Source organism: Magallana gigas, chromosome 3, assembly GCF_963853765.1.
Source record: "Magallana gigas chromosome 3, xbMagGiga1.1, whole genome shotgun sequence".
Classification (NCBI taxonomy): Eukaryota; Metazoa; Mollusca; class Bivalvia; order Ostreida; family Ostreidae; genus Magallana; species Magallana gigas.
The window spans coordinates 44,418,030-44,438,300 of record NC_088855.1 but is presented as its reverse complement, the minus strand read 5'-3'; the positions used below and the strand labels follow the sequence as shown (position 1 = coordinate 44,438,300).

Genomic DNA, 20,271 nt, shown 5'->3' with positions numbered 1-20,271 from the left:
AATACATGGACATGAATCCTATTTGCCTAAGCTCCTAGTGAACTTAGAAGTCAGTCATGACCAACTCCTTTGGAATCTTCATACCGGTAGACATCTGTTATTAATTTAAATATCAGCTTACTCAGTTCTATTTTCCTTTCACACTGCACATATTGAAAACATGCAAGATTCCAAACTTTATCTGTACAAATCACATTTTCCATTGTGCCAACTTGACACTTATGTGATATGCCTTTTACAATGAGCCCCTCTCTAACTCTGCTGTCTAATCATTTGAAAGTCTATGTACGCCCAGAGAGTTTTTCCTTTAAACTGTTTTTGGAGACTTATACTTGGTATCCAAAATACATTTCACCAAGTATCAAACACTAGAAATAATGTTTACATATCACTCTTTCTATCATACATGCTTTTCTGTAGTGTATTACAGGGTTATCCAACACAGACCTGCACTCTCCGAGACAATCTACAGAGGTACAACATTACAACAATGATCAATTTCATTTTCAATGTATAAGGTACTATGAACAAGTCAAATAAAAGCAAAGAAAATGAAAATGGAAATGTTTTATTCTTGCATACAAAATTTGTATAATTTACATTGTTATGAAATAATATACCATTCCAATATAGGCATATTGGCTACTAATATTTGAGCTCGAAATTTTCAACTAATTTTTGTATCTGCTCTCAAAACTTTTGTTCTGGGTGGGGTAAATTTACTTCAAAATTTTCACAACTTAAATTATTTAAAATAAAAAAGAAAAATAATAATGCCAAACAACTTGCACAAATAGAAATTGGCACATAAACCAGCCTGAAAAACACAACCATCGTATATATATGCCACGGAAAAGATATGTTATATCCCAAATTTCCTGCCTTGCAACTGTTACAAAAATATTGTACAATGAAATGAATAAATCACAATTTGAAATACACAGTGCTTTATATCAAATATCATAAGCTACAATTTGATTACATAATTACTAACTCATTGTTGTAAAGTGTTTGTTAACAAAGACTTGTCTTTTTCATTCCTCTCTATCAAGGTTGTTTACAAAACGTCTATGGCACCCCTTGTACTTGTTCATTTCAGTCCAGTGTGAGGATCATTCTATTTTTATCTTATTCAAGCTATGTCTGAACATGGTGGACTAATTCCTATTTAACCTGACTACACAATACAAGCACTAAGCGTGTCATGCATCTTAAATTACCAAAATTCTCTCATTCCATAAATTACAATGCACCAAAGTCCACAGATATTTACTATTACAAGGTACATTATTGAATAAGACCTGAAATCTATTAACAATCTGTATTGTTCTACCTGAAAGCCCAGAAAACAAACAAATAAAAAAAACAGGAAGATAAATTAGCCAACAAAGCATAAAACTGTCTATGAAGAAATTCGTTTAGAGTCAGTTTAGATGATAATCCCCATTTCCAAAATTCAGTTCAGCACTAGATTGATGATTTAACCAAATTTATGTCCTCAAGAAAAGCTTTCGTCATCTTTGCAGAGACAATTTCACTCTACACAAATGATGGTCTGTTGAGGTCTATTAGTATTTACTTTCTTGTCTTTGCCTGATCTCATTCAAATCCAAATCTGACAGGTCGTTGGCTTGGATTTCAATACCCAAACCCTGTCCAAGTGCCTTCTTCAGAGAGTCTTTGCTGGACGAGTACATCATCTTTACTTTTATAGGTGCAGCATCTGGTGCCCTGATAAAATGGAAAGAAACAAAACCAAATTAATTTCCATGTTTACACAAATTAAAATATCAAAACCAGATAATAATTGACACTATTTCATAATCTGAAACATTCATCAATAAATATTTTACATAAACTATACATTCAATCTATTATTAATCAATTACACCTATTATAATATAATCTGTATGAAGTAGATAAATAATTGACTGCACAAATTTCACCCAAACAACTGATTATCAATTGATTATTTTTTCTCTCAGAAATACGCCCATGCCTTAAAAGTACATAAAAATAATTCATTTACCACCAGGCTGTATGATCTATCAGGCTTAAGCCTTGTACCCTTATATAGGTCTTTTTTGGTAAGAGAAAAACACTGCTTGACAACTATTTTTTGTAAAGGAAACAGCTGATTACCAGGGTGTGAATCACCAAACTACAACGCTCATCTACAGAAAGATCAATGACAATCGCACCAATTATATTGGCACTTTTGATCTGTCATGTTGAAAACATTTTTAAAATGTTTTTAACATACTCAATTTTCATTTTCACAATTTTCATGTTAAAAAAGTAAACATGATCAATTAATGAAAAGAAAACAACACGCTTGCAAATAGGAAAGCAGTTGGGAGTTAACCAAGGAATTGTGCATTTCTGTATAGGAGTTCAACCACTGAGTATTCCAGGTCCACATAAATGGTCCGTGTAGTCCCTACTTTTTTACTCCTGCCTTCTTAAATGCTTTTTTAACCCTGACACCACTACAATCCAAGTTTAAAACCCCTAACAGGGCTATCACCTAGAATTGCAGGGGATGATTAATGGCATCAAATGTGAAAGTAGGCAAAGACTGACACTGGACAGGGAAACAAACCCTATAAGACCCCTGAATTTCCAATCAGGTGGTCATAATTGAGCTATCCAGTCCAACATCCTTGGTCTTTAATCCTTATACACCAAACTAGTTCACTAGGTCGAAATTCAGCAATGGTACAGTACACTGTCCATATATTTTACATTTTTATACCTTGATTTATTCCAAACAAAAAATTGATAACTTTTCATCACTTATCGAAAATATATATGGGGTTGACAGGGGGATGCCCAACGAGTGAGTCATTCTGTAACTCTGTAGTGCCGATGAATATTACCAATGTGACTGCTAATACATATAACAATAAGGGAACATATACATTTATATAATACCGAGCGCAGCGAGAGGCGGGCGAAGCCCGCCTCGCGAAGCGAGGATTAATGGTTACACGTATATATAAGAAAATCAGTGAAAAATGAAAGTTGAATCAGGGGTACTAAGGCCAAAAAAAATTTCTTCCAGCCCTGGGCGCCGCCATCTTGGCAGCCATTTTGTTTTTAAAAAGTTAGTTCGATCATTGATTGATCAGTACTTATCGATGTTTGTTGTCCCTAAACTCGATTAAATAAGTTTCAGTGTTTCAATAGAAGGTAATTCGAATTAAAAGAAATTAAAAAGGAAACCAGATAATTTTCAATAGTGATTCAATCAAGAAACACGACATGTTCTATATATGTATGTGTTATCAAATTATCAGATGGAAAATAAAAACATTAAGGTCAAGGAACTGATCTTTTAGATGCCGAATAAAGTATTTAATTTTATTACAGCGGCATTCATATGAATTAAATTGATAAACAATGAAAGAAGAAATAAAAAAATAGTTCGGAATAACGTTACTCTCTTCGGCTATCTCCGAAGACAAAACTTGAACGTTTTACGTCTGAAATATGACGTCACAATGTAGACTGAGCACGCGACGTTTAGTAAAACTTTGGCTAATGATTTGAGTAGGCAACCAGGCGGATCCTACTGTGTGCGTTTCAAATAAATTTTATTCTACAAAAATCAAACTGCGCTGTGTTAAATCTGCGCTCGGTCCAACGGTCACACCGTATATATATTAACCTATATGCTAACAGAATTTACTTCATTGTAGGGATAAAACATGCGGGTAACAATTTTAACATGCTGAAAAAAAAGTTACAGCATTTCCACCGGGCAACATGGAAAGGACTTCCGGTTTTGTGAGACAAGGAATTTGGCGCTTTTTCTGTAACTTACCATGTGATTAGGATGGGTTTTGTATTTTCTGCTCCTGATTTGGCTTTGTATGATAAGTCGTAAACAACATAGGCCCCATTGTCGGCAGGTAAACGAGAGATCAAATCGTCCCACGTTAGACTTTTGTCCCCCTTCTCAGCCACGATGATTGTCTTTTCGTCCTGAATTTTGAATACAATAAAACTATGTTCCTTGTTCTTCTGTAAAGCCTGGTAAGCTGTGAAGGCATCACCAGCCACTGTAATTCCTGACATTCCACCACCCGGCATTTTTGTGAAATTTAGTTACTTTCAACGGCTACACGAAACAGCGTCCAAAATTTTACGCCTCTTGTACTGAAGGAAGTGGAACAAATTCTATCACCGACAGCGGAAGTAGAAATAATAGCAATACACTAAAGTGTCTGTTAACTTTAGATCGTATATCTGTCTTTCTCTGACAAAATGTTCTTATATATATAGTGATACACATGAAAAAAGTATATTTTTAAACATTAACACAGAAAAAAACAATCTGTTAATGCCCGTTTCGAATATCATTTCCGATCCCCTTCGATCCAATGAAAACGCCGCATGCTCAAACATAAAATATTCCCGACCCTATATCCTTATATGGGTATGTGACTCACAATGTATATTCTCTATCTTAGGATGTTTTTAAAATATGAGTAAATATAATAAAAAAATTCTCCGTTTAGCTTAGCGATAAACATAATTCATCAATTTATTTTAAAAATAAACTTGGTTGTTTTAAAAACACAAAATATTGCGATCAATTAATATTATTTGTGTTTCTTTTTATAATTAAATCCAACCTAATATGTACGTAAACTGTAAATGACTGTACAATTTATAAGTTTATCAATGGATAAATTCTATAAAACGAAATATTTTTTTTCTACTTGTTGATAAAAACCTATTTTTAGAAACTCCATTCAACATAGAAATTAACACGAAAAAGATTCTAAGTACTATAATATTATGACATTTTAATTTACATACTGTTCTTTCTTTAAGGTTAAGGCTTGATCAATATTACATCACGAGGTGGAGTTGCAAAATGGTCCTAAAGTCATCTTTAATATCATTCACATGTACTTTACAATATACTTGTAGAACATGTATTAATTAAGTTTACTATTTTGTCCCCTCGAAGGAATAGATATATTTTCTTATTTTTGCAGAGTAAAAATTATTAACCGATGATTCTACATAAAAATAGGTCAAAAATGTCAGTAGGGATATTTAAAAGATGAATCTGAATTAAGATGTTTAATCAAGGGTGTTTTTTTTTTTTTTTTGAAGATTTACCCATCTGGTTAAATTTAGGACTTCTCTTAAAGTGACCATCTAAACTAGTTTACTCCAATTAAAGTACTGTGGAGTTAACAGTAAATATGATATAGAGACTCAGTAGAAGCCGTGGCTGAATTGGATTAAACTCATACTTATATGGATGTAAATTATAGAATATCACTGTGCACATTGCACCGCATGACCCAGAAAATTTGCAACTGGTACTGTTAAAATCGTATTGATCTTCATCAAGTATAATACGATGACTGTGTTAAAGGGAGTTTACTGCAACCATTTCACAGTTTCCTAAATTTTTAGCAACAGTTATCTTTCGTTCAATAATACATGGATTTATTAATTTTTTTATGAAACAAAATTTCTTACAAAATTCCGTCGGTTCAAATTCATTTCAATTTGGGACACATATCGATTTTAAAGAAACCTCACAAATTGCATTTTTTTTAACTACAGAAATATTAATCGATCGAGGGGGTGTGGAAACATGCCGTAATCCCCTACCCTGAAAAAAATCATGAGCATGGTGTGAATTTAGTGGTGTGTGTTACTCCCACACCCTTTCAAAAGATTCTCACAGAATGATATGTTTTATCTCTTTACCTTTGAAGGATACGGTGTAATATAACTCGGAATCATTCGCGTACGAATGCCTTATTTGGTTATCTAAAGAGATAACCGGTAATTTTCACTCGCTGTGAACACGGTCACCGTTCCATTTATGGGATTTTAAATCGTAATATTCAGGTCACCCCAGATGGGCTATTACAGTAAAATGTGACGTGGCCGTCAAATTTTGCAATGATTTCATTGACCCATGAATGTATCAGAATATGATTTATTTATCTGCATATAATTTGCATTTCACAGGCGCGTTTCCATGCATTTTTTTTTAACGCCACTCTTTCAGGGTTCGATTTTTAATTTTAATTTTACATGTACTAGTATGTGAAAACTAAATATCCCCGTAGGGTAGGGAGGGACCCCCTATCTTTTCAACAGGTAGCCTTCTTAATGATAAATCAAACCTGAATTGGGATATAGAGACCTGCAGCTAAAATTACATTCCAGATTAAAAAAAATAAGATTCCTTAGAGTTTTCAAACATTCTAAATCATCATAATTAATATAGAATTCGCGAGAGTGTGCTTGGTATGTTGCTTTATCGTATATTTTAATCCTTTTTCGAGTAGTGTAACGATCATTAGCTGCAGGTCTGTAGCGCCCGGTCTGAAAACAAAATCTGATGGTCGGGAGCTACAGTTTCTTACGTGTAAAAATATTACAATTTATACGGCGCTCAAAAACTTGCGCTAGTTTTGGACCGATTAACTTCTTTCTTTTTTTCTTTTTTTACACATAATTAATGCCATTAAATTCTTCGGACAATTTACTACTGATGTCGTCACTTTACTTGCGTCAGACTTTCTCTGAAACACACCAACAGACCTCCGAATATAAAATATCATATGAATATGTGAAATTCACCTGCAGATCGAGAGGCGTGATTTTTACAGTGTAAACAAACTACACTACTTAACTTTATAGATGGTGTTCAGAAGCATATCAGAGACAAGATAGTGACGATATCTGTGCTCCTGCGCAGGCCCGGGGGGAGGGGGGTCCTGGAAAATTTCAATTCTTTAAATTTGAATTGTAAAATTACCAAAAGTATGCCTCGGACCACCCTCCCCAGAACAAAATTTCTGGATCCGCTCATGGTAGTAAATTGTCCTTTTTGAAATCAAATATTTGTAAAGAATGTGTTCGAAAATAAGGTTAATTAATCAGTCCAAAACTAGCGCAGTTTTCTGTGCTCCGTGAATTCGCTTGGGAGAATGTACTGTAGCTCTCTGTCTAGTTGCTTTTTTTCTACCAAAATCTAAAATCAGGAGACTCAGGGACCACATGACTCACCTGAGCATCAATGGCCATAATTCTGACCAAACCAGCTTTATATAATTCAAATACAAAAACATATAGACAATTTAGTAGCGTATTTAAGGATTAAAGAATCATTCTTTGGCTTTTCTGGGGTGATCATTACAGTCTGGCTCGTGATCTAAAACCAACAAATCCCAAAGCGCTTAATAACAGCTTTGAACACGTATCGACTGATATCACCCACATTAAGATCAAATAATGGTTCCTTATTACTTATATTTACATTGTTTTGAATTATTTCAAATATAACTAAAATTATTGATATTTTTACATTATTTTTATTTTTGCAAATCCCGCTTGTGCCCCAACAGTGTGTACATCAATTGACACATTTTGGTTTGTCAAGGAATGCTGACTGTGAATTACCACGCGGTGCAAAGCAACTATGTGATGCTGTTGAACACTCCCATTTCAACCAATGTTTCAATGATGAAACTGTATATTGTTAAAATAACTTTAAAAACTATATATCAAAATACTTTGATACACAACGATTTTTACAATGATTTTGGAATCTCCTCAAAGACTCCAGTGTTAGTTTGGAGGAGGGGTCATGATTTGAACTATTTGAAATTATATATTGATGTGTACACATGGAGACAGTACACTGGCAGGGTTATGTGCTTGTAAGAAATATTCATTCGATTTTGGACCAACTGCATTTGCAACTTTCTGATGCAATATAGTACACACTCTGTTTTGAATCAAAGAAATGAAAATCAAGACACCTAAACTTTCTTGCCCCTTGGCACCCAAAACCGTATCGAAGATATAATATATATATTAAAAGAAAAAAACACATACAAGAAGTAAATTCAAAGCGGGCCGTTCTGCCACGATGCACACAGTGCAAGTTAGCACCAATCAGAGATGGGCTGTTTACGTAAAATACCGACCAGATTGCTCAACAGAACATTAGAAACATTGCAAAGGTCAGCTGACTAGCTCGCTCAACGAGGAGTTCGTTAATAAAACAAAAACAAAAAAAAACCCAAAAACAAAAAAAAACCAAAAAACAAAAACAAAAAAACAACCAAATTCAATTATCAATGAAAATGCTAACCCTTTATGTGATGACCACAATGTATGAAAAGATCGTGTGCACAAAATAAATCACGTGAGCCACACACCCATTACCACATCTATATACTTAACTCGTGTGGTCTTTCTTTCTGGATTTATCAAAGTATCAACTGACTAAAATCTGTTGTTAATTAACAAACGCTCATAAATCAGTTTTTACAAGATTGGTTCGGAAATGTAGAAAAATTCACCCAAATGTTTGAACTACAGAATTTTCAAGAAAAGCTTTGGACAGGAAATGTATCTTAAGAAAGTAATTCCAAACGATCTATGAGTCATTAAAAAAAATCGAACCCGTAGTCATAAATTCCAATTGAAACTGGAAGATGGATTAACATAAAAATACTTTGGGTGACAAATACCATTATGTTATGGAATGTCAGGCATTTTCTTTAATCTGCAACATATTAATTGAGTGAAAATACTCATCAAATGTTAACGCTTATAAATTTAGGAATCTTATATACCATAGATATTGATTCGTTAAAAAAATGTCCATATTTGTTTAAAAATTATAAGCTCAATTTATTTAATTTCAGTTCCGAATTCTTCCTTACTGGATCCTGCATTTGTACATTTGTAAATATTTTTGTTTTTTGAACATCGTGTAGCATTGATACGTTTTGAAAGAAATAAACATTCCTTCATTCATATACGAGGGTTGTTAGAAAAGTTCGCGGACAAAGTGATTTACGGCAAAATTACTGTGTACTTTGTAGGATGACGTATGTTTTATTAAATGGCTACCAATTGAAAATAAGTATGCAAAAATCATATGATTTTGAAGTCGTTTTCAAAAGATACAGCGATTTAATTTGATTTACGGAGCACCATTTCAAATTTCCACGACGTCAGGTGACGTCAAACTACTGAAAGGCAATTCTAACCTGTCACTCTTTTTCAAAGTAAACACCTTTTTATGTCGTATTGTAGGTAATTTAGGTCCGAAAATCTGTCCACGCAGTTTTGACTTCAGATAAGGAAATAAAGCGAAACCACATGTGCAAGATCCGGACTGTATGGGGGATCGGGGTGCTGCAAGAGCTCAATATATCAGTATTTACAATTTCAAACCTTCAATACCAATTGTGGTTCCAATTGTAAACCTTTGTCCTATAAAAATAGCAGCATCAAAGAACCTTTTGGTCTCCATTGGAGATTTTTCCTCGTGCACACAAAATTTAATGACGACCCAGTGCTCCAAGGTATCCATTTACGTTATAGTTTTGAGTCATTTTTCTAGCGTTGGTCGTCTATATTTGGCGATAAAACGGTCAGAAATTATACAATTTAATTGAAACTTTCAACAAATGACCTTCAGAACTAATTGTGATCTCATATGAAATATCATTTATTTTTATGCGCTTAAAGTGTACATTTTCTTAATAAGGAAAAATGCATACAAAATATAAAACAATTAAAAACTGACATGCTCCGAGAAGCATATCTTATCAAATATAATTAATCTGTATATTTTTTAAGGTGCATTTAAGGTGCATTTAAAATAAACAAATCTTTACATATTTCTTAGAAAAAACGTCAAGATTAAATATGAAAAGTTTCGCTGGTATCAATCGAGCTTGTCCGCGAACTTTTCTAACAACCCTCGTATGTACGTACACGTTATGATCTGTGACATAGCCGTTAAGAAAAACGACATGTTGCTATTATAAGTCAATTCGTAAGGCCATCTCACTGAGTTGTGCCAAGAAATTAGCAAATAAAACCGAAAAGTCACGCTACTGTTATTAATTTATAACGCGTACTATTATTGAATAATGAACTAACTGTATAAGTAGATTTTTGTTACTTTATTGACGAGGTTGAGTAATTTGGAAAAGTACTGCCCTTGGTGTAGCGATCTCTAAAATAGGACCTCATCAACGATAAGGAACAAATTGAATTAAAACTATTCACTAACTCTTTACTGACTTTATGTGTTTAAGTACCATTAAACACTTGTATTGAAAACTAGAATCTGAAAGGTATTATAATGATGATACATGTATAAAGATATTATTATAGTACTGCCGATGGAGGTTCTGATGTAGTCAACTCTCTGTATTCTAAAACAATTTTCAACTTTCCGTGTTTGTTGGACAAATATGTATGGAATGTGTTGTTTGGCAGAAATGTTTGGTTTTTTGGTTTGTTTTTTAAAATATGCTACATACAAGCATAAGGCCAATCTAAATCAGTAAAAAAAAAGAGGTCTATCAATTTATTGGGTAGTCCAAATGAGAGCATTTATGAAGATGCATATTTGTTACGCCATCTCTCTCTCTCTCTCTCTCTCTCCTCTCTCTCTCTCTCTCTCTCTCTGAGTGGTGCGGGGGATTTGGGAAGGATGTGTGCTTTGTAGGCCACTTATGAGATTTTTATTGTTATGAAACGAAACAATATAAATTATAACACTTGCACACGGATTGTCGCCATGAAACAGCTTAAAGACACATTAAGGTTAATATGACAAGGAAGTTTTAATATTAAGAGACAAGAGCAAAGCTAAATAAGGAATATCTATACACAATCACAGGCAAAATCAAGCTCTCAACAGATCCAAACTCAGATCTTAAAACTGTGACATTATAGAGAAAGAACACTCTCTCAATCCCATGGAGAGGAAGTAAATATAATGATGGTGGAATACCGAAACAAAGCATTTTGAAAAAAAATATCAGCGATCCTTGTGTCCAGGGTTGATATTGCGGTGGTGGTCTGCAAGAACACTCATTCAAGGAGGTTGTGATGATGGTTTATTGGGCACCACAACCAGGTTGAATAAGGATCTGTACAAAACCAAATTCCTACAGGAGGCGGTCTCAGGCGAAACTTGACTCAAACACTATACATAATGGTCGTTGTAAACCAACTGTTGAAATAAATAATCGTACCAACACGAAACAAATAATTCAATCGTAAATTAAGCATGCGTGCATATATTTGCAAAGAAAAGCATATTGCAAGGAAGAAATATTAGAAAAAATGTCGTACGCATTAGAAGTGTTAAAAAAGCTATAAATATAGTAAGCCATGCATGATGTCGTCTGCCGCTGAAGGTACTGTGTCGTCAAGCCTCATTCAAGCAGGTTGTAACGTAGCTGTCACGCAACAACCCAACTGAACAAGGTTCCACAACCAGAAAAGAAAGAAGTTAATGTCATGAAACTTCTTGTTAGCAGGGAAGGCCCGTTTGCAACAAATTTGTTAAAACATCCAACATGGTGGATGTTTTTCACCACGAGGAACGATGACTATGCGTTCTCGAGCTTTAAACCAGGAAACAAACCATGCCGTGCTGCATACATCCTTACACAAATTAATTCCAAATATAGTATCCTTCCATTCCATTTGCCATGATTTAAGACGAAAAACCAAATAGACAAAGATACAGACCCCAAACAATCTCAATCCTTTCGCAGGACAAAGTCCAACCATCAGACCAGACCAAGAAGGCTCTTGCCATTGCTGGGTTCAACTGTGACCTTCGAGTCTTTCCGATGATGGCCTTATATCCACGAGGAGACAGGATACAGGCAGGAACGTTATTTCATTGGCTGACGAGGATTTCGTTTCCTTCCACGTCACCCCATAGTGCTCGAAAACGCGGGCTTGCTTCTCGCCGCCATTGTTTATCAGGATCTCTCCCGATGAAATCCTCTTTCCTCTCTCTTTCCGGCTGTATGTCGCGTACAAGCGAAATAGGAAGTTAGAGTGACGCAGTGAAATTTCACTTAACATCTCTTATGAAAAATGTACCCAACACTCCAGACGTACGGAAACTGCCATGACAAGATAGGATAAAACATCTTATAGCTCAGCTCAAACCATAAGACTTGTCTGTATATCTAAAAGATAACATAAAAATCTTCTCTCCTCAAAAAGTAAAACCTAGATATTTATGTTTCATCATTTAATAGATAATAATCCCATAAATATTATCCCAGATCATACACATGTATATGAAGTACTAAATTGGTCATTTTTCCACGAAAGAGAGAAGTTAATGTTTTTTTGTTTTTTTTAATACCTATTTAAAAATCTTGTTGATATGAACAATCTACTTATATTTGTGAAGTTGTACGACTAAAGGTTACTCTCTACAAGTTAAGAGAAGAGGATGCCATGTTTGTAAAAAAATTTGAAAACGTTTTCGATGAATTTCAAAATACTAATTTTAAAGTATGCACAGATGTCTTGACATTCTGTTTTATAACTTACAAAAGATGCATGTTTGTTCACCACGATGTACAAGTATTTCTGTGTACATGTGTGTACCTTGTACCTTTACAACACTCCAGTACATTTATATATATGTATTGAGCACCCTTCAGTTTGAAACAATTGATACTCTTTCCCAGAAGATGATCTTGTCATTGAGTTGATTTTATTCTATCAAAATTACTACGATACATATAGTTACAAGTCAATATTTTTGAATTGAACAATTATCTTTTTAATTTAACGAATTCAATATCTAATAATATTTTGTTATCGGCATGGTTTTGAAGTTAATATTTTTTTTAAATGATTATTCTAATTGTTTGTATTGTGGTTTTTAGTGAATAATTGACCTTTTTATGCATCTAAAGTGATTAGATGTAGGTAGATCAGGAGTTCTAATGGGATGTAGTACATGAATAAGCGCACAACTACATTGATTTTATATGATATGAACAAATAATTTCCAGATATTTCAGTAATCTAACATTGCCCAGGATCGGACATTTTAAAAGAATTGTCAATGGCATTTCTTATAGATCAGGGGTTCTGGTGGGCCGTAGTACATGAACATCGTTATTATTCTTAATTTATGTTTTAAAATTTAAATTCAAGAAGACCCCCCCCCCCAAAAAAAAAAATAAAAAGACGAAAAAACAACATTAAAATCCCGGGCAAGCGTAAAAGTGTTTGTTTTCCATTGTTATAAATATCGTAGTGTGTTTTTAGTACTAGATTGTGACATCGTTGTGACATAATATGCGACATTCATTTGCATGTTTTCTCAATATTCGTTTGAATTAGATAAAGATTGAAAAGGATAAAATACTAGTATGTGATTTTTTTACTTTGCATTTTTCTATTTGTAAAACAAACAGTGAAATGTAAATTTTGTAATCGGTTATCTTAAATGATAAACCATAAACTTTGAAACCTTAATCCATACATAGATAAAACAGATATATAGGCTTATAATGACAAGTGAATTTTGACAGGAAATTGTAAAGAACACATGGTGTAAGATTTTGAGAAAACAAACAATACACGTATTAAAGATTTAGTAAATAACCAAGATGGGCACTTCAAAATCCATCTCAACGAGGAAATCGTAATGGTAACTAATTTCCGGTGTGTCCTTTTCTGTTAGCGTGAAAATACAACGGCTTGATTTTTAAAGATACTCATGTATAAGTGTTCCTTAATAGGGACGGCATTCATAAAAATCGACCCCTTCAAGCACTCGGGTATGACTGTTTAACCGGACGTTTGCTGACTATAGCATATAGTCTGCATCCTTCACCACCTAAAAACCCCGAATACAGACGGTGCATTTTCGTATATCATTTTTAAATCTTATTACATATAATTATACAAGATAATCAAATGGCAAACCTGGACTTTCATGTTACATATGACAAACACTTGTGTACATGTATTTCTATTATAAAAGGTGGCAACAAAGACGACATTGATGGCTCGTGAGTTTGAATCAAGTGTGTCCGTCTGTTCGTTTGATGACCAATACACGTACATATATATTTTAAATCAGGCTCTTTCAAGTGTCGTAGGAAATGGGTCTCAATTTCACAAAGTACATGGTTTTTTGCAATAGAATGTTTCCTCTTCATAAGGCAATACGTGTTTTCGGAATGTACTTAGCGAAGCGCTCCCCAAATCAGCAAGGGAGCGGCACGGTATAATACACCGGTGTTTAGCTTTGAAAAAAAGTTATAATGTAAAAATATACACGATAAACTTGTGTAACAGATTCCAGTGTGAATAAAATTTCCTTCTTTATAACTCAAATACCGGTAAAAATAGTTCGTTCAGCCTCTAACAGTGAATCTATAAAACAAATTCTGTACAATAACACACAGTCACCCTAAAATATTGCTGTATTTTTCTATGATAATGCAGTAAAATACACATATACAATAAAATTAGCTTGTTTTGAGCAAAGTATAAACTACAGACCTGTAAACACAGCAGGATGTGCCAGAACTAAAAAATACAATTTTTGGGGCAGTTTTTATTTCAACGAGGAAATTATTGTCAATGAAAGGCACATACTGATTGAGGGGGAAGTAAATCCACATGAAACGCCGATAACAAAATTTGCTTTCCTTTGTTTCATGACTTCTTTTTTAAAATCCCACATTCAACGAGGGTAGGAGCTCGAGAGGGGTGGGGTGGGCGTTTTCATTCAGTGATGTCTTCTTTCATGTAGCTTAATATACTAAAAGAACTAGATGCGTTTTGTGTCAAATGTGGCCTCAAATTTTGATGGTTTACTAGAACTACATGTGCACACTTAACACAGATTTCGAATGTATTTAAAGCTTGTTGCTACATATCGGTAGGAGCATGTAATTTCTAGAAACTAATCAAATGTTTCAAAATTTTAATGTAGAACACTTTTAGTTGGCACTAACGTAGTAAATTAACTAAATAAACAAGTACATTTGTAACCTGAACAACAACACTTCTATTTGCATTCTTTTTTCTTTTTCTTTTTTTAGCAAATTCGGAACACTTGCGTCTACCATTGTTGTCCTGCAAACAAGGAACAAAACATTTGGTTTGAAATTGAAATTCTTAACATTCTTTAAGGAAAGAAAAGATTCTCAATATTCGTGACATCAAATTGCAATAGCGTTGATTTGACTTTCATGATGTACTGAACAAATAAGAAACCTTGAAATGTTCAAATTGCATGGAAAAACGTGTCATCTTATTTAGTCCTTTCCAGTGCGTTTGATGTAACGATCTGAAGTCGTCGCAAATACCCACTGATTCAATCGTAAGATACAGTTTCAAATTAAAAAATTTTCCAGTAAAATATATTTGACAATTATATAATACAATTTTGCAAAAGTGCAGTTCTATTATCATAAAGTATAGTCAGCTTGAATACTAGTATTCCAATACAAAACAATTGCATCAAAAGGAACCGAACGCTCAAACCTTACGAACCTCTATTTATTTCTATACCTGTAAACTAACTTTTATTGGCGACAACTTTATTTCGCGACTTGCTTCCGATAAACTAGTTAGCGACGACTTATCTTCGCGACCAAGTCTTATCCAGACCCGTTCTGTTATAACAACCACACGACAACGAATAGTTCACGATGGGAAATATTCGCACGCGAATAAAAGTTGGTTTACAGTATATAAAATGTCAACTTGTTGGGGTACAAAATAATATTTCCTATGTATTGTGGGTCATTACTCCGAGTTCTGGTTCATTGTAATTGGTTTGTTTTCAGTTAGACTTAACTGGACACAAAAATATACATAAAGCACAAATTCAATCTATAAATTAATTGGCATTAAAGTTCTAAGATGCTATTTAAAAATTTTGGTACGTATACCTATTTCAAATAAAAATAGTCCAAGTATTGAACCTATTTATGGATTACAAATTGATATCATGTTAAATACACATCGTTTGGAACAATTTTGCGAAAGAATTATCAGATATTTTTTCAGTATCTTACACACTTTATTCCCTCATCTCCTTGCTAAATAAACGTGGCATATTCAATGTCGATGTCGTTTCTTGTTAGTTTTGTCATTCACCTATCGTTTTTAAATAATCACCAATATACACTGATACAGTTCAAAACATGTACTTTATATATATATATATATATATATATATATATATATATATATATATATATATATATATATATATATATATATATATATATATATATATATATATATATATATATATATATATATATATATATATATATATACACACACACACACACGCTCAGTTTTTGTTTTTGATTTATTTTGGATAGGGGAGGGGGGGGGGTATCGGATTGCATTTAGAACGGGGTGGTTTTTTTTATTTTTGGTGATCAACAAAGAACAAATACATGTAAAACAAACGAAAAACGACTTTTTTGGTATTTTAAGATTCTGTAAAAGATAGCCTATGAGATATTTCCGGACTTTCGTTAAGAAGATTTAAGGAAGCCGAGATAGTTGATATCACTCGACCGCGTGAAGGACGCCAGCATCCGACACCTGGACAAAATGACGTGCGCGTGTATCTTCGTAAGTAGGTCATCTGACGTTGGGACGGATGGATAGGCGAGTTACGTAATGTTTCAATCGCCGATTGACACATGTATAGGATGTATAGATAGTAATACAGTATAAGGCAATTACGTGCCAAGTTCCTTTATTACCGTATCATGATGGTAGATGTAACAATGTGAATAATCGTGATTCAGTTTTTGTTAGATATACTACTTCAATTTTGATAGCCCCAGGATATTATATAACCAACCATTTCCCTTTCTTGCCAAATAATAACGCCAGTCTCATTTCCAGTTTATAAGGAAGCTTGTTCATGATGTTATCAATTTTTTTTAAACTGTGGACAATTTATATAATTTCGATTTGAGTATGTTCCTATAGCTATTGATACAGGGCTCTTAAATCATAGAGATTCAAATAACCTTAAAGTAGTAGTGGCATTTCTGCCCTTATTTTTCGATTCTCACAAAAAACCGTAATTTTTCAAATTGTAAATGTTTTCCGAGAAAAATTGCCTCTTGTAGAACACCAATGGGTACTATACAAAGTTAAAGCATTTTTCCAAGCTCGGGTCAATTTGTTATGATTTGTACTATAAAAGCGCATTGGAGAGTCAAATGCTCAAACATAAAGTAAAATCGATGTTTTTCGATTTATAACTGAGTCAAATTTCAAATGTATATTTAAAGATATCCAAAAAGTAACAGAGACAATATCAAACTACACAGCATTTTCAAACATACAAGTTTAATCAACAATATTAGTTATGATATGTTTTATGCCGATTGCAGTACCATTGATTAAAATCATCATTTGCATACATAAATGCACATATGAACTTTAAAAGTTTAAATATTAATATGAGTATAACACTGTTTTTCGTTGAACAAAGCACTGCAATTGTTTTGTTGTCAATCATTTACAATCAACACGCAACATGCAATAAAAGGCGTTTTGGCAGAAAAATAATTATTATATTTCTACTTTCATCAAAAATCGTCTAAAGGAAGAATAATTTCGTTATTCATAATTTTCATATTCAGACCATATTATTATGTTAACAAAGTTAAATGGCACTTCGATATTTTAAAAATGTTTTCATCATTATTTAAAAAAGAGAGTCGCAATAATTCGATTAGTAAACCATATGCGTAGTAAAACAGAGTGAATCACTGTAAAAACTTCCATCAATCTTCATAATTGACTGAAATATATTTCTCATAACTTACATGTACAATGAAGTCTATTGAAAAGCTTTCATAGGGATTTGTGGTACATTCCATTTCTATCTGTTATTCTCTAAATGAAGAGTAACGAAATTTTTATTAATAAAAAGCAGTAAACGGTTTTAGAATGCTTTAGAATGTAAATTAACAAAATGTAACACCGTGCTACATGTACTTTATGCATGTACTTTACATGAATTAATTATTGAGCCCATTATATTTTCCAGTTTCATTTACCAATGAAACTGGAAAATAGAATGGAACAAAAGGTAAAAGTATAAAGTGTTAAAAGACGAAAAGAAATGTATACTCTTCAAAATATAAATGCATAAAGTGCAACATAAAAAGTGCAGTAATTTGCATGATGAAAATTTTATACAATTCGAAAGATACCAATGATGTGTTCAAATCACGGCACCTGACGTTATAAATTTTTGTATTATTAGGTACATTTTTATTATGACAATTTATAACGTTAGGTGCCTGTGGTTTAACTGTATAATTTAAGTGTCTAGATTTAAGATGTTATTCGGGAATATCAATATTGCATTTCTAGTAAAAAAAAACGTGACCCCAAGAACCAACACCATACCACACCAAACAAAAAAACAAACAAGATACTAAAAGAAATAGAAAGGGATAAGAGGGTTGGCATATCGGTTAGTATCGGTACGCATTAACACACTACAAAACAATACAAGACATCGGCTTTGAGCATGTGAAACAAAAGTCCAGTGAGCCACATCGCTCACATTAGCATCTACGTCCAATTTTTGTCCAAAAGGCAAACTAGCTTCATAGAAATCTAATACAATATTTTCCCTACATTTTTCAGTGTCTTTGCCTATGATAACACCACGATCTATTTTGTATTATACAGTCCAATAAATTAAAATGGAAGTGGGGTTTGCTTATTTATAGTCAAATATTAATCGTACAAATTCGCTGAAAATTATATAAATATATTAAAGTAACATGGAATCATTCTTTGAATATTATAAGGTGATAATTTCGGCAGGGCGTGATCAAATGTAGTATTATTATCACATGTCACTTCCATGCGAGGTCCCCAGCCCCTGTCTAAACCTTCATTGTACACTGTACTAGCTGGGGGGGGGGGGGGGGGGGGTGCTAGGGAGTTCAACATCTTAGAATTTATTGTCTTAATTATAACTCAGAATATTGCCTTACTAAGTCAGCATATACACAGTTGTTAGAACCTAGTGTTGGTAGAACTTGCGTTCCAACCATTTGTTACATATCCTATACTATAAAGTATATTCAAACCAAATTAGATTATATGTGGTATATCTAAGATTTTGATCAATTTTACATAATTCTTTTCTATCAATTTATAATTTTATCATAAATAATAAATAACAAGTTTCCCTCAGACAGTGTAAACAGAAGATTGAGCTATGTATGATAGTAGAGCGTTGGTGTAGTGAGTATTTGGCAGCGGTAGAGGGAGCAGGGTTACACACCGGTGACTCAGTACAGGATGTCCTGTATGGCCGCCGTCAGCCCGGCTGACAAGGCCGCTATATCCTACTCTACCTCCTTGTTTTCTCTCACTGTACAACCAAATTTTTGTCTACGTTCCAAGTTGTTCAAATAAATTTAAACTGACTTTTAACTGTACAAGTGTGCTAAATCTAACAAAGATTTAATTGCACTTTGAATCAAATTATAACGATTGTTTTCAACATTTTGCATGGGTATGCAACCCAATTCACACTAAAATGTTTGTTTCAAAACACTTAAATATATGCTTTGTACACAACTCAATCTTAAACATTTGAATGGTATATCAATTATTTAACACCTGAAAAGAGATAGGATAAATTTTGCATAGTAAATTTGCATTTGCAATAGTTAATGTACAGCATGACAGCAAGGAGTTTAGCAGCCAATACTTTCAGTATAGCCGTGCAGTCACTCCTTAGCGTGGTTCAGATACTTATTTCCCTGTCTAAACCACAGGACTTGCTCTGTACTAGTTCATTTGTACCTCACCCCTAGTAAGTGGTGTGCAAGGATTTCTAAACAATACTGTACAGTTTCATATATGATGAAGAGGGAAGAAAATGATGAAAAAGTCAGTGTAGAGTGATAGTTTTGAAGGATCTCATCTGTCTATCCATATTTATAAGTACAGTAAACATATTTGTTCCGTATTCACACATAGAAGGAGGTTGTACTGCAGACTGCTCTTTGCATCAAAGCTTTAGTTTTATACAAATCATTCATATTACTTGCACTTATAAAAAATTCATTTAAAGGCTACAACAGAAACTACCTCTAAAGTGCTTAATATTTAGTGGACTGTTTTAAAAATAAGTAAAGCATTTTTTTCTATGCCCAGCATAAATATTTTCATTTTATTTGTGAAATATCAATTTTTGCTTATGAAATACCGTATACATATATGTACACAATGAAATAAACAGTAAGCTTTTCAAAAATGGAAATGAAATAAAATGCAAATTGCATAACACAAAAAATAAATCCAATTTGAATATGTCCATATAGCACCATAAAAATATCACTAAAATTGGCCACTGAATATCCTGAATTATTTGTGAAAAATAAGACACATTCA

At 33.3% G+C, this 20,271-nt stretch overlaps 1 protein-coding gene and 1 long non-coding RNA gene across 2 annotated transcripts; both read right to left on the bottom strand.

Moving 5' to 3' along the window:
* Positions 1 to 1,350: 1,350 nt before the first annotated feature.
* On the bottom strand, positions 1,351 to 4,166 carry LOC105343291 (cofilin-like). Its single transcript, NM_001308861.1, is given in 2 exon segments — positions 1,351 to 1,731; positions 3,827 to 4,166. Coding segments are annotated over 2 exon segments (432 nt in total). The 5' UTR covers positions 4,096 to 4,166; the 3' UTR covers positions 1,351 to 1,568.
* Positions 4,167 to 13,997: 9,831 nt separating this feature from the next.
* Positions 13,998 to 14,524, bottom strand: LOC109620591 (uncharacterized). Its single transcript, XR_002201268.3, has 2 exons — positions 14,359 to 14,524; positions 13,998 to 14,229 (listed from the first exon to the last, which is right to left on the bottom strand). It is a non-coding gene; the product is annotated as an uncharacterized lncRNA (long non-coding RNA).
* Positions 14,525 to 20,271: the final 5,747 nt, after the last annotated feature.